Raw genomic sequence first — 25,088 nt, 5'->3', positions numbered from 1 at the left:
TGTCAGTAGCCAACTTACTGCACTTGATTCCTCACGTGAGTGGGTCTAATCGGACAAAATGGATCTATGACAAAAATAACAACTTGCCCATACGTGCAATGGGCTGGCAGCAACATCACGTTATTTCTTTTCCTTCTTTTTTTTTTTTTTTTTTTTTTGCAAAATAATAAAATTACACTGCTGTGATGGACTTAAGAGGCTACAGACTTTAAAATAACTTCGAATGACAGACTTTAATAAAGAACTCAAGCTACACTAAAGAAAAAAACACAAAAACTAAAAGAGACAACGTGATCGGTTCGGCGATGGACGGCGGTGCTAGTTGTCGACGACGGCGACGGCGCAAGACGGGGAAGATTGCAGTGACGAAGTGGCAGCTGCCTATCTTGGGGCTTGCATCGACGGTGGCTTGACGTCCTCAACGGCAGTTGTCAGGGGCGAAGATGGTGTCGACGGTGGTGGCTGATTTGTCTGCAGCTGGTGGCTGATGGGCTGCGGCGGCTGAGGGTTGATTTGTGGGTCTCGGCTGGTGGCTGATGGCTTGCATCGGTTCTTTTTTTCTTTTTTATTTTTTTATTTTTGGGCTTGTGGGTGTGGGTTCTGTGATCAGAGGCGGTCACAGATGGTGGTCACCGGCTTGGGAGGCGTCACTGGCTTCTATGTTGGCTTGGGGATGAAAAACTCATGTGGGGCTGCGGGGTATACACGGATTTCTGGGGCTGGTTTGGGCTTGTTCAAGATCTCATGGGGCAAATACTTGAAAGGTACTTACATATTTGGCTGGCTTGCTCTTTTGATGGTTTTGCTTTCTATTGGTTGTCTACGGTTGTGTTGTATGGATTGGAAGTTTGCTCTGATACCAAAACTGACGTAGGATAACCACACTAACAATAGAATAAAAGATAAACCCTAGGAGTCAGCACCAAGCAAACTGGAGTCGACACCAGTGAAAGAAAACACACGTTTATTTTTAATAATTCTCAAAAAACTGTCTTACAATAATCTCAAAAAGTGTTTAAATAGCTAACAATAAAAATGCGTAAAGAAACCCTAATCATCAAATGCTCGGGCTTGCTTAATTTCAAGCCCAATAACTAGTATGCTCCATCCATAAGGCCACAGGTTGGGCCGTCTTCTTTTTGCTCTTCCTCCTATACGTGCGTGTAATTGGGGGCTTGTACCTCGTGTCTGCTCCAGAATATGGAGTAAACTAGTGCTTCATGCCCTACAAATGTGCACAGCTTAGGGTGTGACAATTAAGCTTCAAATTTCCCATTTTTAGTACCATGAAATTGCAATATATATTAACCATACGGGTTATTAATGAAAGCAGGGAAAATAAATCAAATGGAAAGAAGAAAGCTTTTTTGACAAAACAAAAGCAATGAAGAAATCTATCGCCTCTTATTAATGTACTGATTATTGCATGAGCCCCCTGCCCCCCCCCCCCCTCTCTGCAAGCATAGTCTTGGTATAAAATAAGTGCACCAGAATATTTAGGTGAAGCTGCTTAATTATGAATAATACCCTGAGCCTAAAACTCTGGCTGAGGCACGAGAAACAGGCCCTGGAAGTCTCTCATGAAAAGTTAAAAAAAAAAAAAAAAAACTGTCAACTAGCAAAATTGCAAATAAAACAACTGCATACATGAAGGTTTTCCTTATTATGAGGGCACATGGAGTAAGCTGGTGCTTTATGCCCTTCAAAAGTGTACAGCTTATTACCAACAATAGCATTCCATACCTGCACAGAAATGAACTTTCACAAATGCAGTCCAACATTGTTTTTATAACAAAAGAATATGCCAAGTAAAGTAAACCATAACAGTCTTGTCCTCTCCACAAGTTATGATGCATAGTTTTCTGTTTTGATGTGAAAAGGCGAGATCATTAACCTTACCGAGATGAGCATCAATCTTAGGAAAAAAAAATTCCATGGCAAATACACAATTATTAACAAAAGGGGCTAAACAAACCAGTTAGCGTCATAGATGGTACTACAAATCATCACCACTATCATAGGAATATATCTGCACTATGTCTTCCAAATATACAACGCCTGATATGGAAAGTTTTAAATTTTAGAACAATGGTTTAACCCACACGAGGGAGAGTGTTAGAACAATGGTCAAATGATTGAATTCACATTTTCCTAATACTTTAAACTTTTGGGACAAATGGTAATTTAATAATAAAAAAAACTAATAAATAAATCCCCTCAAAGTAACATACCAAAAACGGCACCATCAGGACTCCACATCACACGATTTACATATAATCATAATTATTGGCCAACGATGCCTATCATCTAGTGAAATAGAGATTATTAGCCTCATAAATTTTCCTAGCACATATTCTCCAGCTTAAAAAATTATATACTAGTTATGTCAGTCTGTGTAGATATTTGTCAAACTTCCAAGGCCATTGAACAGCTCAAATGTCCCAAACAAGTTTTGAGAAACAAGCCTCTCCCTCCTACCTACTTCCCAAATTGTGATATCACCAATATTCATTCCAGCTGAATTTGATAGAACTTAAAACATATAATAGAACAGAATTTTAGCTAAAACGACTACTCCTTGACTACCTCATAGTATAGAAATTTGAAGATGTATAGTACCAGCAGCAGAAGCAGCAAGAGCTTACCAAGAAGCAAAGGTTGTTGCAATGCATGAAAATTTATGGTGTTGACAGCAGAGCCCTGATTCAAGTTGACAATGACAACAGCAGGGTATTGGAGGACTCAGATGGGATGAAAATCTATAGAGGCCCCCACCTTCTTGACAAAATGCTTGTGATAATGTGGCATAGACTGCTGATAATGTCAATATCATTGTCATATAAAGACACATCATGGAATTAGAAAATATTAAAAACAGACTGGAACATTTATTAGAAGAATTCAAGTACTTAGCTTTGGCAAAGCCTAGACAAAATTCTTTGATAAAATAATGAAACCCCTATCCTTAAGTCTTACTATCATGATAAATATGGATCTAACATAGACTAGAAGTATTGGAGGTTTTCAATTATCTTAAATATGCAAGAATGCAGGGTTATTGACCAAATCGGAATCTAAACTAGCCTTAACTTAGTAACCTTAATCATTAATTTATTTATAAAGCATGGATACTTTTCACATATCTTAGTACCTATATTTCACCAATAATATTGGTCAAGTCACCAGGTTTAATTGAAAGCTTGGTCATTAAGAACTGTCACTTACTACTTCTCGCAAACAACTAGGCAAATTTTTATAGGGAACTAAACATTCACATTGGTAGGCAAACAATAAGTGGAGCTTGATTTTAACAAAAATGTCTGGATGATGACAGAATCACTATCATTGTAACCATAACTTTGGTATATGCTCTATTTTGAGAAGATCAGCCTATTAAGGTTTATCTTCTGTCTTATAAGATATTGTCCCTATTAAGTCCATTAAAATCAAACATACTTCTAAATTAGATTATAGCCAAGAATATAGAAGTAGAACTGGATGCAAAAGTTCTGGTGGAGTGGGTGTCTGATCCTTCTCTTGTGAAAATTTCTCATTCTACTCTCATTTCAGATTACAAGAGCTTACTGGGACAATGATTCCAAGAGTAAAGATTAAGCATTGCTTTAGGGAAGCTAACCAGTGTGCAAATCGTCTTGCATCAGCTAGATATTATGCTTCTTGATGTTCCCCCTTCGGATATTAAGTTTTTGTTGTATTTTGATTGTATGGGCAGATTCTCTGAGAGGATTTGCCTTATTTCCTTTTAGTTGTTTTAATATAACAGCGTTTATTAGCACCAAAAAAAAAAAAAAAAAAAAATTTCAAAAATGGTGAAAGTGATTTTGTATCATCAACACATCCATCAAGAACAAGGTCCAGTTTAATATATTAAAAGTCATTGCAACATGTTACCAAAAACTGTGAGAAAATAGGTTGTAAAGGATTTTAAATGTAAAATAATATATTTTATATATATATCAATAAACTATATCAGATATGACTACAAAATAATTTAAATAATTATTTTTTTAGAAAGATTTAAATAATTAGTTAATTACTCCTCATTCTTTTTTTTTTCTTTTTTTTTTTGAAAAAACAGTAATACTTATTAGAACACACAAACATTAAAGCAATATATAGAGTTTTTTTATAAAGAATTTTTTTATATAGAGTTTTTTAAACAGGCTTATAATACATTACATAACCAGAGTATTACTACAAAAGGGTCTAACCTTTGTAGTAGTAGCCTGGAGTTATAAGGATTGAAACTCTAACACACACAACCAATACTAAGCCTGGGGTTATACTACTCATTCTTGTATATGAGTTAATATTTAGAGAAATGATATGTCCACAACATAAATACTTAATACTATGCTAAGAACATAAATACTTAATACTACGCTAAGAACATAAATACTTACTCCACATCATAATCATAAAGGTAAACACAATAAGCAATAGTAATAAAATTAAATTATTGGATTAGATTTTTATTTTTATTTTCAAGCAATAGTAATAAGCAATAGTCATAAAGTCCAATTTAGTTCTTAATGTCTGTACTGTTCAATGATGAGTACCACAATAAATTCTTGAAAATGGCATTCGTGAAGTAGTTTTATTAAAAAGAAACATATACGATACCAAAAAAAAAAAAAAAATCTGTAAGAGGGAGAGTTGGGGCAAAATTTGCCAAACAGTGCAAATTCTGAAAAATTTTAGCCGGACAGCACGCATTCAAACTTATTTAGTTAGTTAGATTGTTTTTGAAAGTCGATTTTCTCAAACTCGACTTCCAGCCAATACCACCGGACCCTCCCGTAAATATTTAAGCTGACGTGGAATTAAAAAATGAAAAAAAAAGGCACAGGAAGTCGAGTTTACGGTACTCGACTTCCCTGTTGCAGTAAAAACATTATATGAAAGTCGAGTACCATAAACTCGTCTTCCAGGTTAGGTTTAAAATTATAATGAGAGGTAAAAAGGGGAATCCGACTTTGATATAATCGACTTCACTCGCCTACGCCGTTCCTCTCTTTGATAAACTTCTCTCTCTCCGGTGTCTCTCTCCGGTGTCCCTCTCTGTCCATCGTTTTCCAACTCAACCAGCAGGTTTGTTCTCTCTCTGCCTCTCTAAATGCGATTTCTTTCTCTTTATATTGGCTGAAATGAAATGGGTTTTGATTTGCTTTTTAGGTTTAGTGATTTGGAGATTTGGGTTTCATTTGTTTGTTTTTCTTTCTCTTCATTTGTTCGTTCTCTCTCCATCATTTTTTTTTTTTTGTTTCGGGCATTGCTCCTGTTGCTGAAGCTAGCAGGTAATTCCTCAATAATTTTATGACCTTCAAAGCTAACCTTTACAGAAAGGTGCATATGAAATTTGTCTAACTTTTGTTCATGATTTAGAAAATAATATTATTAATATACATATAGTTCTTGATCACAGCCAAATTATATAAAGTTAAATCACGGTATGCTTTTTTTTTTAATGTGCATTTTAAAGTTGCTTATGAACTTTTGGATGTTTGTTTGGTAGTGGGATTAGATTTGAAATATGTTTCCATTTTCTTCTGAGAATGTTTTTAATGTCATAAAGTTGCTTATGAGCTTATTTTTCAATGTCATACCCTCTGAGAATGTTAGCACTTTGCTTAGTTTATTAGTTGAATACTAGTGGAAATGGTCTTTAAACTTTGGCATTTGCTTGGTCTCAATGTAAACCAATGAATTTTTGAACTGTTTTTTATTTCATTCACACTTGGGTACCATCTATAAAAGGCAAAAGAGTAGGGTGAGTGGAGAGAAACTTTTAAACAAATTCTAGTGTATATTATTGTCTGTTAGCATGGTTTCTTAGATTTGTCGTTAGTTACTTAGTTTTGGATGATGGCAATTCCCTTTTGAGATATTTGCCTGCCCTAACTATCAGTCATGTTTTGTATATGATATCATTTGGGCTTTTTCCTATTCTTTTTCTTAACTTTTTCGTGCTTAGGCCAGAGCAGATTTGCTTGTGTTTTTGTATCTTGAAGTGGCCTCTGATTAGATTCCAGCCTTTGCATAATTATATTTGGGACCCTAAAACCCTTGAGCCATATGCCTTTACCAGTGTGATCTCTTGCTTTTAGTTGTCTATTAGTTATCATTTGATAATATGCAAGTTTCTGTTACCACTCTCTCAATACTCCATAATGAAAATAATTTCTTGAGAGTTTTATAGGGTTGTCTCTTTTTTGGTTTCTGCTTAAATTGTTTCCTTATGTCAAGGACTACATGAAAATGAAATTGAAAAATGAAGTTTGGTGACCATGTTACATTTGCAGCATGACGATAGATCCTGGACCCATTGATCCTAGTGTATTGATGGAACAAGTTAAACATCGATCTGAGTTACTGTGGAACCCTGAGGGACAGGTAATTGCATGAGTTTTCTTGTACTATGCATTCATGTCACAACTCTAATTAGCCATAAATACTAAATATTTGCATAAGATTTTTATCTATTGTTATAATATTTGCAAGATCCTCCTGGCATACTGAATTGTCAAAGTCACCATGAAGAATTGGCACTTCGAGTTCCTATGGTAGATGATCGTGTCCTTGCTATTGTGAGGTTGCTTGGTCTAGAGGGTCTGCACTTGGTCCCATCCATACAGCTTGACCATGCATTGATCACTGCATTTGTAGAGCGATGGCGCCCAGAGACCCATACATTCCACCTACCACATGGTGAAATGACGATCACATTGCAAGATGTGGAAGTTATCATGGGGTTGCCCATCGAGGGTGAGGCAATGGTTGGGCTCAGTAAAAGAACTTGGACAGATGTGTGTGCTGAAATGCTTGGAATTCAAATTCCAAATGGCCCTCAAACTGTGCTAAAAGGTCAAAGGATTTCGATACTCGCACTTGTCGAAAGAATTAGACAACCACTGCCTCCGGATGCCAATGAGATTCAAGTTCATCAATACGCTCGCTACTATATCCTAGCCCTATTAGGGGATATGGTATTTATTGACAAGTCCGGAGATAGGGTCCATCTCATGTGGTTAGAGTTCATGCAGAACCTTCGTAATCCACGTAAGTATAGTTGGGGTAGTGCAACCTTATCCTGGTTGTACAGACAACTGTGCAATGCAACCAACAAAAAGGCAAAGCAGATTGGAGGACCTTTGATTTTGGTCCAATTGTGGATATATATCAGGTTCCCACATATGTCCCCACAGATGGTGCCCCAACCTGAGGGTGTTTATGGTCCACCAATTCCTCTTGCTATGAACTAAGTATATATTGCATAATTAGTGTACGATCATGTATTATGCCACATTTTTATACATAAACGACTAATGACCATACGATGTTACCTGCTTGTAGGTGGGCAGGGGCGATGACTATAAAGAATGCTCCCACGCATGTGCTTTCCGCATATCGCAATCAAATTGCTACGACACGGCCTAACCAGGTATAATACTTGTATTTATACGTCCATAACATCTTATGTCCTTCAAAAAGTTTTTCATTGCCCACTATTGTGCTATTTTTATGCAAATTATGGGAAAATTTCTGAATGTGATTGCTTTACTTGGTGGCTTTTGTAGGTTAAGTGGGAGCCATATGGAAATGACTTAAGCCACCTTCCTCCTAGTTTTTGCATTGAGGGAAGTAGCGTATGGAGGTCGACCGTTCCACTTATATGTTTTTGGCTTGTAGAGTTCCACCTACCCGATCGTGTCCTACGACAGTTTGGGCTACAATAGGAACAACCCAGAGATGCTAATACCAATCGCAATTTGCACAAAATAGATGCGAGGGGCAAGGTAGAGAAAAATTGGTCGATGATACATGCAGTCCATATTCAAAAGTGGAATGATCATGACAAGTAAGTTTGTAATGCACTCAGGATGGAGGGGGTGATGTCACGTCATCATCCATATATAGTGTGGTATCGTAGGATCACTCAACTGTATATCGACCGCGCTAGCGCTAAGATGGAAATTTTGGTAATGTGTATAAACTTATGTTGTTTAATAATTTTGGAAATTTTGATGTTATGTATGTGTCATACTTAATAATGTTGGTGATTTAATGACAGCTTGCAACCCAACTGGCTGTCCTCAACTGGTTCAGTGAAGAATCTTACGAATACAAGTTCATTAAGAAGGCCATTGAGGAGGTGGATGAGGTTGATCGTATTGATGTGCCAGCCAATGACGAAGTAGCAAACCAGACTGAAATACCAGATATAGGGCTCAGTACGAGCTCAGTTGCTCCAGTGACATGTCATCAACCTGCCCCCATCCCTCCTCTGGCCACTGAGACCCCTGTTCCACCCGTGTCCACCCCTCAGGGCACAACCGGGCCTCCCATGTCACCCATCCCTCCCATTGACATTGGATCTCCCTCGCGTTTTACCCATGCTGAATTCGAGTCCTTCCCACACACCACCACCGTTGACCATAACTCACTCATGGCCCCGTCCTATAGCTTCCCCTAGACAGTTATACCCACCCCTAGTCTTCAAACACCCCATGTTGAGCTCATGTCTACCAGCTCAAGTCATACACAATCACCTCCTACTTCCTCTACCTTGATACATGTTCCACAAGCCACACATCCACATGACAGTGACATTGAGCAGGGGCAACGTGACCAAGCTAAGTAGCCACAGGATGCAAATGCTCATGCTGCACCCAAACGGAAATCGACTTGCACCATCCAACCAAGGAGATGCGGCACAGGTTCCCACCTAGTATTCCAAGTGCTTTACTTTGATTTTAGTTTCATAAATTTTTTGGGTTTCTTTGTGCAAGAATTGTTTGTAAAAGCTTAAAAATATAACATTATGAGCAGGTAACTGAGTATGTTTCGGCCAAACAGTACACTAGACGCAACCAGAAAAAAAGTAAACGCGGGGAGGGTGCAGCCTAATATGTTGAAATCTTATAAAGGCTGCTGCAGTCTTATTGTAAGTATGAACTAATTTCCTTTGAAGGGTTTGTACTTTAATTATTGTTGGTCACTTGATTGGTCTGTTTGGTCACTTGATTTGTTAACAGTTTTAATTCTTCTTGAGAGAGATAAGGAAATCAAATTGCTCTCTAGGAATTATTTAAACATATTTAACTATTGCAGAGTATAAGAAGATACTCTTGGAAATTCTGGCTTTACCTGATTGATTTTTTCATTCAACTTGTGCATTAGACTTTGGGGTACTGGTCTGTTAAGTTTGTGTGAACAGTAAGTTTATAAGCAATATAATGCATTGGGATTATGTGACAGTTAGAATGCCTAGAAGCCAATAATGTTTTCTTGTGGATTATGTGACAGTTAGAATGACAAATTCATAAATTTGTGGATTAAGTGACAGTCATCTTATACTCTTTTGGTTAAACTTTTTACAGGTTAATGCTAATGGACAATTTTGTGGGGTAGCTGAAATGCAAATTACTGGCAGCAAGATAGATGGGGTGGGCAGCAAGAATATGCATCTGGGCATTATAGGAGTTATTTGATTTGTATAGCAAATTTTGTTAGATTTTGTATTGGAGGATATATGGTGTTGGAATGCTCTATTAGATTTTGAAGCTTATCTATCTAGTTGTTAGAGATTTCTTCAATCTCATACCCAAATGTCTAGAAGACTAGAGTAAAGAGCTTCTATACTTTGAAGAGCAAACTCATATCCTATTCACTGTGTTTGACATTTCACCACGTTGTTGGTTGATGTTAACTGTACATGAATATTTCTGTAATGGAATGTTAATATGAGAAGTCTTCTGTGGGATGGTAAAATATTATAGCTGTATTAAATGGAAGAATACATTATAAGCCTTGGCAAAAGCTTAAACCCTCCATAGAGATATTATGCAGCAGAATTTTTTTAATGCAGCAGAATTTTGATGCAGCAGAATTTTTTTAATGCGGCAGACTTTTGATGCGGCAGAATTTTGGTGCAGCAGAATTTTTTTAATGCAGCAGAATTTTGGTGCAGCAGAATTTTGATGCAGCAGAATATATATTGTTTTATGCAGCAAAATGTGACAATTGATTTATGCAGAATATATATTGTATTTACCATTTGAAAGAACCTGACAACATTGGCTATATATGAGTTTGAGTAATTAACCAAAAACATTGGTACTTATTGGAAAAATTTCCAGAGGTAGCATGAAGAATTCCTTGGCCAGCTTCTCTATGCTCTCAAGCAAACTAAGCTCAATGTCATGGTTGATTACCTTAACAAAATACCAAAGTATTAGCTTACACTGTAAAATGACCATTTTTAGCACTAACATTAAGATATGCAATTTGTGTACCTGAAAGAATCCCCACTCCTCACAAGCTATTCCAAGCTTCAAAATTTCACTATGGACTTCATCTTTGTCTCCTTTTATAAGCTTGGAGAAAGGGGTACGGGGGCCGTAGGAATAGAACTTAGAGGTAAGTGAATGCAAAGACGTTTTACTTGGTAACTCTACTCTTACACATTTTTCATTGTTGCACTTCACTTTTCTACTTCTTTGGGGAAATATTTTTTTTAGAATAAAAAATTTTTCCCCAAAGAAGAAGTAGAAAATCGTACTTGAGAATCTTAGAAAGCAAAAGATCATATTCTTTTTAGAAAAGTGAAGTGCAACAATGAAAAATGTGTTAGTGAGATTCCAAGGCAACTAAATTTTGTGCAGCACTAGGCAGTGCAGTTTTGTACTGTCTAATATTCACCATGCTCAACCTGTGAGCTACCTAGCATTGCATATAGAAGTTGTATAAACTGAACAATTTATATGCACATATGTGTGTATATGATCCAAAAAGATCTTTCCCACCCAAATGATCCAATGTCAATTAATATTAAAGGGGACAAATTTTTGAAGTCCCAAAAGTCTGTTACGATTGGACCAATACATTATTTGTAGTTCTAACTTCTAAATAGCAAAAAGAAAGTAGAGGGGTTGATACATAGTCCCCCCAAAGCCTTCTAAATTGTAATGACAAGTGTCTTGACCACCCACCGTTTGAAGCCATAAAAATCTATGTAGGAAATACTTGGATAATTGCTTCCCCCACCAAAATCTGCAACAACAAATGATGGAGTTACTAATTTTGAACTAAATAATTGAACAAAAAAATTACACAAATCAATGTCTTAAAACAGTAGGTGACTAGCTAAAATAAAAAAGAAAGTGTAAAGGGACCAGATAAGACCAAACAAAACACCAAATAATAGCAAATCTACATGTACACCTTTATTTGTTCCACGTGAAGTCCCCCCCCACCCCCCACATTTTAAGGATAAAATTTTCAATCAAACAAGATAGGAGCTCATAAAAAAATGAAGTGCTAGCTCTCAACAAAGAATAACAATTTGCAACCCTACGAACAAAAATATCCAAAATAAGGAACTCTAAGCCTAAGCTATCCTCTAAATATTGTTATCCCAAACCCACCCCACCAAACATGGGATAATCACAAGACACCCCAAGCATCCAAAAATGATTTTTGAGCATCTCCTAGGAAAAAAAAGGAATAGAATCAAAGGGTTAAAACCAATAGGTAAAAGTAAGAAAAAAAAATTATTTCAAATAATAGAATTGAACTTACCATACACAATTGAACTAGGTTGGAGAATCACAAAATTGCATGCATTGCTTACCTAGTTCGGAGCATTGCTGCTTGTTGATGCGCGAATCACATTCGGACATCTCCTACGGTTATGGCCCTCTTCATGACACACTCCATATTTTGGCTTGGGTTGACTCTCCCTCCAGTCCATCTCATTTCTTATTCTTGTTGACATAGGTCGACCTTTGTCTCACAACATTTCTGAGTCAAGGTACAACTTTGGGCTGGCAACCTCCCGCCATAATGACTTATCCTTGGGCACACGAAACTCATGTGAATAAGTGGCAAGTCGTTGTTGTAAAGTATAACATAGGTCAATATACCTCATTGCATTGACATGTTCCCTGATACAAACTACAATCACATGTGAACAAGGGATCTTATAGATTTCCCATTTGCCACAAGTACATGTGTTCTCCAGCAATCTTACTTCATGACTATGATCTCCCCCATCAGATCTGTGTGGATTATACGATGTGCAAACCTGATATACACCGTCCTGCTGGTTAAATGGCCTCACATAGTGTCTTGTCCCTTTTTCGTAATTTGCTTCATATTTCTCCATGGCATGCTTGCTGAACTTTTGACCATGTTCAATATCACTCAATATTTTAGTGCGCCGATTATTGAAATAGGCGACAAGTTTGCACCAAATGTAGTCAACCAATGCAGATATGGGTAGTCCACGTGCATCTTTTAGAACTCCATTGAAACACTCGGACATATTGGTAGTCATTGCCCCATAACGATGTCCACCATCATGTGACAGTGTCCACTTCTCCAGACCCTCCTTCACTAGATAGGAGTACGGCTTCTTTTTTGCTATATTGGGATTGGGATCCCAACTAAATTTGAGTTCAGCTTCCTTAAGGCAATCCAATATTTTTTCAAGTTTGCGATCTTGACGCTCGTATCCTGCTTTCAAGGCCAAAGACTTTAAGAATTTTTCATTAAATTGAGTGTTGAAGTTGCTGGCCACATGTCTAATGCAATATCTATGATATACCAGAACATAATCATTGGGCCACTCTCTAATGGATGATATTATACCTTTATGTCGGTCTGATATTATGCAAATGCCAGAATCAGGTACCACATCGCGTATCGCAGTCCGCAAGCAAGATAAAAACCATCCCCAACTGGCCCCCGTTTCATCATCCACAACCGCAAAGGCAAGCGGAAAAATCTCATTATTAGCATCAGTAGCCATTGCAATCAACAACTTTCCTTTATATTTTCCATAAAGATGAGTTCCGTTAATACTAATTATTGGCCTACAATATGCAAATCCAGCAATGGAAGGTGTGAAAGCCCAGAACACATACTTGAATATAATAGTACCTGGTATGTTCCCGTTGATCGACCGAAAAGACACTTATGTACCCGGATCGCTATCCTTATATGCCAACAACAACTTCTGCAACTTTTGATACGACTCTTCCCAATTGCCGTGTATGTTTGCAATAGCCTTTTGTTTCGCATCCCATATCTTGTAGTACGATATATTGTGCTTAAACCTTTCCTTCATTAGATTTTGGAGATCCTTTATTTTGCTGGTGTAATCTGCAAGTACATATGTATGAAGTTCTTTGGCAAGAAAATTGGAATCCATCATTCTGTCATCTTTGTTCACCCCAATTGATGGACAAGTGTGAGGACCGTCGTATACTGTGACGGCCCATAACCCGTTAAGCTTCTGTTGCGGGAATGCTCGGACTTTCCATGCACATGACTCATTCGAGCACTTCACACACAATCTTTGCTGGTTGGACCACTCAGTTATATAATTCTTGTTGTTATCCATAGAGTAAACTATTAATGCTTGTCTCACCGCCTCTTTATTAGGGAAAATCAACCCTTTACTAAAATTCATTCCCTGCACCCAACTTGATAAAAATGGTATCTCAATATTTGAAGGATCAACTATATTATCCCAAGTGTTTGCATGGAATGATGGGCCATGAGCTTCATATGTAGGGACTGCAGGCTGCAAACCTATACCATCGCCTATAGCATCATCATCATGATCATCCACGACATCATCACGGACATTGTCAACATTTTCATAGTTTATAGTATTCTCGTGAAAGTCATCTCTCCCAATCATCTCTTCATACTCATCTCTACCATGATCAACATCATCTTCGTCTTCGTCTTCCCTCCCTAGATTTTGAATACATTCTTGTTGATAACTAGATCCACAAACCTCCATTGGAGTTGCTGTCTCTTGGCATGGTGGTGTATAACCCCCAACTATGGTGCACAGGGTAAGAGTAGGATAATTATCCGTCTGTAATGATTGGAATTCTTCCCTGCCACCACCCTCCAAAGTTGTTTGTTGCACATCTTTACTGCCAACTTCTATACGAGGCTCCACACTTATATACAACTCGGCAGCTTTTAATTGGGGTGCAGAGTTTATCCGGTCAAACATAATCTTAACATGCTTGTTTCCTTTTATTTCAATAGGCGTGAAGACAATACGGTCATTGAACACTGCATGAGGAGCACGATATATAATTTTTATGTCATGCAACCGACAGTCCAAATCCAGCTCTTTCATAATTTTCTTTTTCAACTTCTTCAAATTGATCTCCCGCCCTTTTTTTAGCTGAATAATCTCTATCTTTTGACTAGGCCCTTCATATGTCACTCCATAAGTCACATCACTGCAGGACTCCCCACCATAATATAGATAAAAATCAATCGAACTCATTACAAGCCTATAAGTCAAATAAGTTTACTAAAAGTTAGTGACGAATATGACACCTTTATTCGATATGAACTACAAAGATAACATTGTATAGTCCACAAAACAATTTTAAACAAATTTTTAAACTCAAACAAATTTGTACATGGTCGCTAACCTTAAAAAATTAAAATTCGTTATACCTTACAACTAACAAACTATTACACATTACAACACATTGCAAATAAATAACATGTTACCAATTAAAAAATTTATACATGTTACACATTGCAACTAACAATTCATTACAAAGCATAAATAACAAATGCAAATAATAATAATAATAATGATAATGAATTACAATTACAAACAACACATTACTCATCAACAATATAAAAGTGGTATGTGTATATATATATATATATATATATAACTACCAAATGAAAAAGTGAGTATATATATTAGCCAAGTCTAACAAAAAAAAAATTTAAAATGATTTGAACATTACAACAAACAAACCATTTCACATTACAAATAAATAACATGTTACACATTAAAAAATTTGTACATGTTACACATTGCAATTAACAACCCATTACAAAGCACAAATAACAAATGCAAAAAACAATAATAATAATGATAATAAATTACTATTACAAACAACACATTACTCATCAACAATATAAAAGTGATGTGTATATATATATATATATATATATATCTACCAAATGTAAAAGGTTTGAATATATATAGCCAGGTCTAACAAAAAAAAAAAATTAAAAAGGTTTGAATAGTTACCTTTGAAGAAGAAGAAGAAAAGCTTTAATTTGTAGAATGATCAATGTGATTTGTAGTAGAAGAAGAAAAACTTTTTAATTTGTAGATCAATGTGTGTGAAAGGTGTTTTGACGTGGGAGAGAGCTGTGAGAAGTGAGAGTTTAAGTGGAAAATGAGAGTTGAGTGTATAAGTAATCTGAGATGGGGGTGGTTGTAAAATTTATTGGAACTCGAGTTTGCTAGACTCGAGTTCCATTTAAATAAATTTTTACCGTGCTCACATAATTGAGCTAGGTGGGGTTGGTTGGGGGGGGGGGGATTTACTGGAAGTCGAGTTCAGTATGCTCGACTTTCAGAGGAAGCCGAGTTCACTAAACTCGACTTTCAATACCCTACCCTACTAAGATGGAGTGGTAACTTTCTTTAGTGCACCTGGAAGTCGAGTTTATTGTACTCCACTTCCATGGAAGTCGAGTACATTAAACTCGATTTCCTAGTGCCATTTTTTTTTTTTTTTTGGGCCTACACTAGGAGTGGTAATTTTTCTTAGTGCACCTGGAAGTCGAGTACAGTAAACTCGACTTTCTGGTGCGTTTTTTTGGGCCTCCAGTACTAAGAATCCTAGAGTGGTAATATTTTTTTACTGCACCTGGAAGTCGAGTTCACTATACTCGACTTCCTGGCGCCTTTTTTTCATTATTTAATTCCACGCCAGCTTAAATATTTGTGGGGGGAGGTGGTGATACTGCCTGGAAGTCGAGTTTGAGAAAATCGACTTTCAAAAAGAGTCTACCTAACTAAATAAGTTTGAACGTATGCTGTCCGGCTAAAATTTTTCAGAATTTGCCCTGTTTGGCAAATTTTTCCAAGAGTTGGTGACTTACAAAGAGTTCAAATAAAGAGGGTCCAGATTCCCGAAAGCCACCATTTGATTTATGAGTGAGAGTCCTCACTCACCATCAGAGGGTCGTACTCTCTTAGTCTTAGGGTGTGGTATGTGACTAGAGCTACCTTCTCCACTAGCTCCATTCTCATCATCACGACTTCGCCTAATTTTGATATCCTCTTCAAAATGATCAACATCTACACCCTCATTATAAGGAATGATGTTGCTGCTGCACTCACTCTGACCCATGCTTTGTTTCAGATCTTCCATTTCTTCCTCGTATACCATATGGGCCCCACATTTCTTTATCTCTATATTCGGATTCCAAGATCTGAATTCAATCTCAAGTTGACAGCTGGATCCATCAGCAATTTGAAGAAATTCTTTTGAGTTTAAATTGATAAAAAAATTAGGGAGCAAATACATGAACCAACGATGATCCGATTCAACCGTATCAAACTCTTCTGAAGATCTTAGGAGTGGACAATGCCTGAAGCCTTTTCCATTGGCTTTAAAGTGACACGAAAGGTAAAGTGGATAAGCAAGATTGTCGGGTGGACGATGCTGGTGGGGTCCAAAAACAACACAGAGAGCAATTCCTCTAAATTGTTTAATTAAATATGAAGGCACTTCCGGATTTATTGAAGCCCCCACACTTTGAGGCCTAAACCAGTTCGGAACTTCACTTCCAGGAATAACAACATCAAATCTTTCTTTTATAGTTGATTCCTGAAACATAAAAACCAACCATGATCTTTAAAGAAAGCTGAGAGAGAGAGAGAGAGAGAGAGAGAGAGAGAGAGAGACCTGAAAATATTCTCTTAGCATTGTAGTGAACAAGTCACAGCGGCCTTGATTGTCAACCAATTGGAAACAATAGAGAAGAGAGAAAAAAATTTGTGAATTATCTTTCATTTTAAATGGTAGTAAAGATTCCAATGAGGTACATCCATTTGCCCAAACCTCAATGCAGGGACTCAATCGAAGCTCCGGCAACAATTGAAGACTCTTGCAATTCTCCACCCAAAATCTTTTCAACTTAAATAGTTGATTAATGCTTTCAGGAATGAAAACAAAATTATTTCCACTTAGATCTAATTCTTGCAATAAGGACAAACAACCGATATCACTAGGGATTGCTTGAAGATTGCAGTTCCTTATATTCAATCTAGTTAATGAACACAAACCTGAAACAGAAGGCAATACCAAGCCCATGAGATCTGGAGTTTTTGTCATTAATAGAAAATTAAGCGGCTTCTTCCATGACCATGATTTAGATGACAGCCCATTACATCCTTGGAAAGATAGTATTTTGAGATTTTTTAAGCAAAAGATGGAGGAAGGTGGTTCTCTTATAGCAGTTCCACTTACATCTAGTTCCTCTAGGCCTTCTAGATTTCCCAAATTCATTGGCATATTGTCAAGTTTTAAGCAACCACATAGAGTGAGAGTTTTTAGTGATGTCAAACTACAAATGGCTCCAGGAAGACTTGAAAGATTTTTGCAATTTGTTAGAACCAATTTGATAAGCCCAGTTAACTGCTCCATTGATAACGGTAGATCTTCTATAGCAGTCTCATCCAAATAAAGTTTTAGCAAACGTGACATATTCCCCACAATTTCTGGAAACTTCTTCAGCTTTGAACAACCTGAAAGAATAAAAATTTCAAGAGATTCCCAACTGATCTTGCATGGAAGGCTTTTAAGACATTTGCAACCGTTCAAATCCAACAAAATAAGATGTTTGAGATCTCCAAGGGATGCGTGAATCATAGACAATTTTGTGCAACCCTTGAGAATCAACTTCTCAAGATTTGGGACTCTAGCAAAATCCAAGGTCATGATCAACTCTCTAGAATCACTGAGGTCAATGATTCTTAGCCACTCTAAACTCTGTTAGCATTGAAAAACAATTAAAAAGAGAAAATTAAACCCTTATGAACATAATTGACTATTAACCAAAAAAAAAAAAAAAAAAAACCACGCTTTGCATGAGTGAAAATCTTACCCAAACTCCCTCCCATAGTTGTTTGATGTGGCTATGAGGCATTATGAGTTCAACAAGTTTGTTGGGATGGAAATTTGTTGGCATGAATTTTAAAGGATATCCAAGCCAATTCATAAGACGTAACTCACTTGAAAGAAAACTGAGGCCTTGAGGAAGGTGCACATTATCAATATTAAGCAATCTTAGGTTTCTCATCTTTGAGAAGGCTTCAAAATTGACTTTAACATTATCCTCTTTGTTTGGAGATGAGTTGAGGAAGATGCCTTCAACCTTTTCTGTTCCCTAGTACCCAACAACAAAAAGTAAGCACATTAAAAGTTATCAACAGAGAGAGAGAGAGAGAGAGAGAGAGAGAGAGAGAGAGAGAGAGAGAGAGAGAGAGAGAGAGAGAGAGAGAGAGAGAGAGATTAAAATCCTGCATAATCAACTTACTGCATTATCTATTAGTACATGAAGGATATCCTCCTTCAACCACAACCTACTGCGTCCACCAGGCTCGTCAGGAGATTCACAACGAACAATTTCCTTACCCAATTCTTGTAGCAAATCATGCATCCACAATGTTCCATTTGAGATGGTTATAAGGGATTTTTCCATGAGAACATCTATATCAACATCTGGCCTACTATGGGGAGTTCGTAGTATGTTTGCTACACGATCTTTAGTCATTCCTTTGAAGAAACAAGCAATATCTAAAAATATTTTTTTCTCTGTTCTCCTTAGACCATCAAAACTTATTTGGAGCACATCTAAAATTTTACTTTCAGGACATTCTTGTAGTCTACCTAAGAGACTTTCCCATGCATCTAGATTTCTACGAACTAGGAAGGAACCTAAAATTTCGAGAGCTAGAGGAAGGCCTTGAGCATAATATATAACCTTTTGAGATGGCAACTCATAACCTTCTGAAGGATAGTCTTGCTTGAAAGCTTTTAGACTAAAAAGTTTTAGAGCTTCATCATCATTTAATAATCTAGCCTTGTATATTTCCTTTTCAGTCACTTCATGTCTGAGTAATAGATGTTGATCTCTAGTTGTCATAATGATCACACTCCCTTGACCAAACCAACTCCGCTTGCCTACTAATGCTTCTAACTGTTCAAGTTGATCCACATCATCAAGAATTACAAGAACCCTTTTACAACATAATCTATTCATTATCACATTGATTCCCTGTTGAGCATCCAAAATATTAATATTGCTTTCAAACAAGACATCAGAAAGAAGTTGTTTTTGTAAAGCAACTAATCCCCCGTTTCCACTTTTTTCTCTAACATTTGCAAGAAAGTTGCTGCCATCAAAATGAGAATGAATTTTGTCATAAAGGACTCGTGCTAGAGTTGTTTTACCAACTCCACCCATTCCCCAAATCCCTATGAAGCGAACATCATTCAACCCCATACCTAAACATAAATCCTCCATTTCCTTAACACGAGATTTTATTCCAACTAGATCCTTGTGTACATACGAGTAGGAAGAATTCAAGTCACCAAGTATTTCTCTGACGATCTCTTTGATGATTGTTGACTCTTGCCTGCCAAAACAATAGAACAATAATTTTCTTGCGTCACAACAAAACAATAGGCTCAGCAAGTGTACAATTTTTAGATTCATTCACCACAGAATAGGGAATTCTATGTTCTAATATGAAAATAGATATAACAAATTTACCAAATAAGTTTTCTACAACATAATAGGACCCCTGGCCTACTGTTTGCCCTGATGTCCTGCACATTTTAACATTTCTATTGAAAACATATATTAGTATGTTTTATATAGTAAAACATTGGCACGCCGGGGGGGGGGGGGGGGGGTGGGAGGGGAGGAAATGATCACCATTAATTGGAATTCAGCTGTGTTATGGTACCTTATAATTAAAATAAAAGTATACATATAGTAGTCTTGTTAGGAATGTTGAAAAGTACCTATCTCCTTTTAAATCTGGAATTAACAACCTTTAATAAAACTTCTAATAGCAAAATTTCAATTTTTACATAATTCTTTATTTGTTGTGTCTATTTCTAGATTTCTTCATTACAACATATATATCATATTATATTGTAGCTTCATTATATATCTAATTCATATTTTGGAATTCTTCCGGATTTCATTACTTGAGTTTCTTTTGTCTAGAACTAATTAAATTTCTAAGATGATGATGATGATGATGCCAAAAATTTATTTAGAATGTAATAGAAAAATAAAGAAAAGATGCCTGTGTCATCCAAGGAGAACGTAGTATAAATTAATGTTGTGGCAGAGTCACAGAATGACCAGTCGCTTCACTAGTTCTTCCCTTCAAAAATATGGTGCTCAGAGGTAGGAGCCTTTTCACACAGAAATTACAGGAGTCATATAGAGAATGGTGAGGCATTGAAAGCATGTTATATGGCATGAGCTCTGGTCTCAGGATTGGCCATTATTTCTGCAAACTTATGGCAGTGTAGCACTGTAGTATGATGCTGCCAGTATCACAGAAGCAAAAGTATCCATATCTTAGAGATTGATGCCTTAGTTTGCCTTATAGCAAATCAGAGAATCTAGTTGGGATTAGCAGAAATGTTCATAGGTTCAAATATATCAATCTATATATTTGGCCGTTTGGACTCTTTTCAATACTAGAAAATTCATTTGGACACTTTCAATACTAGCAAAATCAGATATTCTCATCCTATTCTAGATTGGTAGAAAAATATCTGGTTTTTCAAATGCATAAGCATTCATTTATAGCTTAGGTAATGATGAAATATAGAAAAAAAGAAAAAGATCAACTACTCTGTTTACGCAAGTTTAGTGAGGAAAGAATGGATAGTGTGCTTTTTCTGCAATTTTTTCCATCTAAGTAGAGAACAATTTTATGCCTACAGTTTCACAGGACGTATTTGGAAAAGGAATTTTGAATAGTTGCTCATTGTGCAGACAAATTGGTCTGTGGGAACTTGGAAGCAGAGTTGGTCCTACTCCTCTAGTAGAAGTCTAGGCTGCTAGTATCTTATATATATACACACACAATAAAATGGAAGAAGCCAATTTCAAAGCCATAAAGGATGATATAAAATCCGGATTTGCCTTTAGCAAAAATTGTTAAGGGGAGTCGAAAACAGAGGAAAATGAGAGTCCTAGGAATTATGCTAGTTATAGTTACTTGCTACTGCTTAAGCTACTACAGCTTGATCGGTTTGTTTTGATCTATTATTTGTTCAGTTTTTAGCTTACAATTTCTTAAGTTCATTATATACAGGAAAAATTGAACGTGTCCTCTAATTCTCCATTTAAGTAAGCAATTAACGAAAGGGAAAAAAAGAAAAAGAAAAAGTCTTATGGCCAAAAGATCAAAGTAACGACGAATAATATTTATTTTCCAAAAGTTTCCGAAAGAAATTCTTACTTATTTCGTGCATCCCATCCAGAGAGATTGGCAACTTGACTCAAAGCAGCTCTCCATGATCGCAACTTCTCTTCGTTCTTGATAAGATCTTCATGTTTAGCAAAGGCCTCTGCAAAACTGCCCGTTTGTTTTCGTACATCAGAGGGATCCACACCATAAAAAACAGGCAACACTGTTAGCCTAGTCTTTTCCTTGCACTCAACCATCTTTACAAGTTCATCTAAGCACCAAGACGAGGACGCATAGTTTCTTGATAGAACAATGATTGCGAACTTCGACTTTTCTATAGCATTCAAGAGCTCCGTGGAAATGGGTTTTCCTCTCTCAAGTCTTTCATTGTCTCTAAAGGTCTTAATTCCTTTTTGATCCAAGGCAGCATATAAATGGTCTGTGAAGTTATTACGGGTGTCCTCACCTCTGAAACTGAGAAAAACATCATACTCCCATGTGGACAATGAAGAAGAAGCTATTTCAGAGGTTATGGAAGCCATTGGAAACTTACAAAGCTTCGGTGTGTGTGATATCAGCTGTTGCTTTTGGTTAGAGCTATATTATCATTTGCGAGTAGTTCCCTTGTAAAGACTCAAAAAGAAAGAACGAGTAATTTAAAGTCTTCTGCGATTTTTATTTTATTTTTCCTAATTCCTTTTCGCTTTTTTATAAGTGGTAACTTTCAGGAAACTTTGAGGAAATTTCGTAAGGGATGCTAAGAAAATATACAACTGTAAAGTGTAAACACAAGACAGCTTTTAGAGAAAAACTAAGAAAATTGTCTTTGAGGAAACTTTGAGGAAATAATTTCGTAAGGGATGCTAAGAAAATATTATACAACTGTAAAGTGTAAACACAGGACAGTTTTCAGAGATGTGCTGAGAAAATTGTCTTTGAGGAAACGTCATATGCCTTTCCAACCCTTCTTTTTCTTCTTTTTTTCTTATTTTATGCTTTTCCGCGGGAAAAAATTGCCAAACAGATTATTTCAGGCACGTGGCACGTGTTCAAAGTTATTTAGTAAGGTAGACTGTTTTTGAAAGTCAAGTTTGACAAACTCGACTTTGGGCTGAAAAACGAACACTATAGTGGCGTTTTTTTGTGGCTATAGCAGCGTTTATAGAAAACGCCACTATAGGGAACCTATAGTGGCGTTTATGACAAACGCCACTAAAAAAAAACGCCACTATTGTGTCTGTATTCCAGCCCAAAGTCGAGTTTGCCAAACTCGACTTTCAAAAACAGTCTAACTAACTAAATAAGTTTGAACGCGTGCTGTCCGACTAAAATTTTTCAGAATTTTCATTTTTTGGCAAATTTTGCCTTTTTCCGCGTCATGAAAAGGTAGTCAAACGAGTAACTTTACTTTAGGGAAATTATTATTATTATTTCTTTTTGTTTTTTTCCTTTTGTTTTTGGGTGTTTGGCTTTAGTTACTGGGAAAGTTCAAGGAAATTTCGTAAAGGATGCCAGGTGTATGGGTTTGTTTGGATACATTTTATATTATTAAAAATTAAAAACTGAAAATTGTGTAGTAAAATAATTTTTAAATGTATGAATAGTGTCGTGAGACTTATTTTTAACATTTTTTTGAATAAAGTGATTGTAGGTCCCGTGAACCATGTGTGAACAATGCTTAAAAAGTCATGAACAATAAACTTGTCTCTAAGAGCTGAAAAACATGGATTAAAAAAAAAAAAAAAAAAAAAAGAGAAAACGCAAAATGTGAAACGCGCTAAACGTGAATCCAAATGCTACCTATATGTTTTTATTTATTTATTTATGGATTATATATGTTCTTTTAGTTAATTCTTTTAACATATATAATTAAAAATTGAATAATACATTTATTTGTATTTTCATTTTTGCTTAATAAATTCAATCATTATAATAATGGGCAGGGGATTTAACTTTATACAGAAATACCATAAAATATTAAACAAGATTTAAGACGGTTGAGTTTTAATTTTTGGTTTTTAGTTTGGAAAAAGTTAAGGAATACTTAATAGCATTGATTTATTAAATATATTTAGAAATTTTTATAAAAAAAGATATAAATTAAAAAAAATTTATAAAATTTTTATATTTGTCATAAAAATGACATCATAACTTTTTAAAATAATTTAATAATAAATATCTTGAAGACACGGTTTTTTTTTTTAGGAAGATTGAAGACACGGTTATTCAGACCATTTTGCACTTTAATTACTATTATTATTATTATGTTTCCAAGAGCAATGGAGTGATCGAGCCAACATACATGCCTTTATTTCCCGCTTCCACCACCCACCGTCCCACACTCTTAAAAGAAAAGAAGAAAGGCGCTAAAGTGCTATATTGAAAAAAATAAGTGTCAGCTCGTTTGGTAGGACATTTTAAACACACTTTTAAATATTTTAAATATATTTACACATATTTTTATACATTTTTTCAGTTATATATATCAAAAATATTCTAACAACATTATTCAAACTTATTTACCAAACAAGCTTACGAAGATAACCACGTTTCTTTTGACAATCAAGTCAAAAAAAAAAAAAAAAACTGTCATAACCACTATTTGAGGGCATCATTAAGTAGTAGAATATAAAATATTATACAACTGTAAAGTGTAAACACAAGATGCCTTTATTTTTCCACTTCGGCCACCCACCGTCCCACACTCTCAAAAGAAAAGAAGAAAGGTGCTAAAGTGCTCTATTGAAAAAGAAATGTGTGAAGATATGAAATTCTCTATTTTCTTGTGAAGATAGAGACGTTTCTTTGGCCAATCAAGTCAACAAAGCTGCCATAACCACTATTTGAGACATCATTAAGTAGTAGAATAGAGTAGACATGTTCTCTTTTTCTTTTTTCTTTTTTTTTTTTATTTTTTTTTTATTTTTTTTTTTTTATGTATAACTGAATGACAAGACCGGACAACATTAAATGAACTTACCTATTATTTTTATTTTTATTTCTGGAGAAGAAGCTTGCCTATTATTATTATTTTTTTTTTGATGGGAAGACTGAGAATTAATATTGCTCAAAGATGGGGTACAAGAACATCATATAGAAGAGCTTGTTCAATAAAATAAGGGTTCTCTTCTATTCAAGTAGAAAAATCTGCAATGCCTAAGGCATGCTTTGCTAGTAGGTGGGCTGGCCTATTGCCAAGCCTGCGGACATGAGACAACTCCACACTACGAAAATCATGAAGGGATGCAAGAACACCATACATTACAGCAGCAACAGATGCAGGGGGAGGGGCCAATTCCTTTAAAGCATTGATCAAGTTCAGTGAATCACTTTCAAGGAGAATGTCATGGATAAGTAAGTCTTTTGCAAACTGAACGCCAGCCTCTAAAGCTTTGGCTTCCACCTCCATAGCTCCAAGAGGAGCCTTAATTTTTTTACTACAAGCTCCAATTACTCTGCCCTCTGCATCACGGACCAGAATTCCAATCCCAACAGCTTTTTGAGCCCCAAAAACCGCACCGTCAACATTTATTTTGTAATGCTGAGGGGGTGGAGGGGTCCAATTCTCAACCAAGCTTGGTCTGTGCTCTTCCACCTTCATGCAGCAGGCTTAATACTCCTGCAAGTAATCAATAGCTCCATGAACCACAGCGTTGCCATTCTTTACTTTCCCACTCACTCTCTGTTCATTTCTATTATGCCATATGGCCCAGGCCACCATGACCACCTTCTCCACTCGATACTGATCCCATTGTTCAACCACAACAAT

The 25,088-nt window shown here is 36.2% G+C and overlaps 4 protein-coding genes and 1 pseudogene across 4 annotated transcripts in view; all 5 read right to left on the bottom strand.

Moving 5' to 3' along the window:
- Positions 1 to 25,088, bottom strand: part of LOC126725765 (putative F-box/LRR-repeat protein 23) — a 57,683-nt gene that overhangs the window by 10,026 nt on the left and 22,569 nt on the right. The window lies entirely within an intron of this gene.
- Positions 10,819 to 25,088, bottom strand: part of LOC126728088 (disease resistance protein Roq1-like) — a 59,638-nt pseudogene continuing 45,368 nt past the window's right edge.
- LOC126728090 (uncharacterized) lies at positions 11,813 to 12,832 on the bottom strand. Its single transcript, XM_050433960.1, has one exon. The coding sequence runs from the start codon at positions 12,830 to 12,832 to the stop codon at positions 11,813 to 11,815; it is 1,020 nt and encodes a 339-aa protein (XP_050289917.1).
- LOC126728089 (uncharacterized) lies at positions 12,998 to 14,338 on the bottom strand. The gene has a single exon (XM_050433959.1). It carries the CDS (start codon positions 14,336 to 14,338, stop codon positions 12,998 to 13,000), a length of 1,341 nt encoding a protein of 446 aa, XP_050289916.1.
- Positions 17,451 to 22,252, bottom strand: LOC126725751 (disease resistance protein RUN1-like). The gene is made up of 4 exons (XM_050430644.1): positions 21,371 to 22,252; positions 18,415 to 19,516; positions 17,983 to 18,264; positions 17,451 to 17,623 (listed from the first exon to the last, which is right to left on the bottom strand). Exons 1-4 carry the CDS (start codon positions 21,859 to 21,861, stop codon positions 17,609 to 17,611), a joined length of 1,890 nt encoding a protein of 629 aa, XP_050286601.1. The 5' UTR covers positions 21,862 to 22,252; the 3' UTR covers positions 17,451 to 17,608.

This window comes from Quercus robur, chromosome 5, assembly GCF_932294415.1.
Source record: "Quercus robur chromosome 5, dhQueRobu3.1, whole genome shotgun sequence".
NCBI classification, from domain to species: domain Eukaryota; kingdom Viridiplantae; phylum Streptophyta; class Magnoliopsida; order Fagales; family Fagaceae; genus Quercus; species Quercus robur.
Note: the sequence above shows the minus strand (reverse complement) of the source record. Positions and strands in the feature narration are given on the sequence as shown.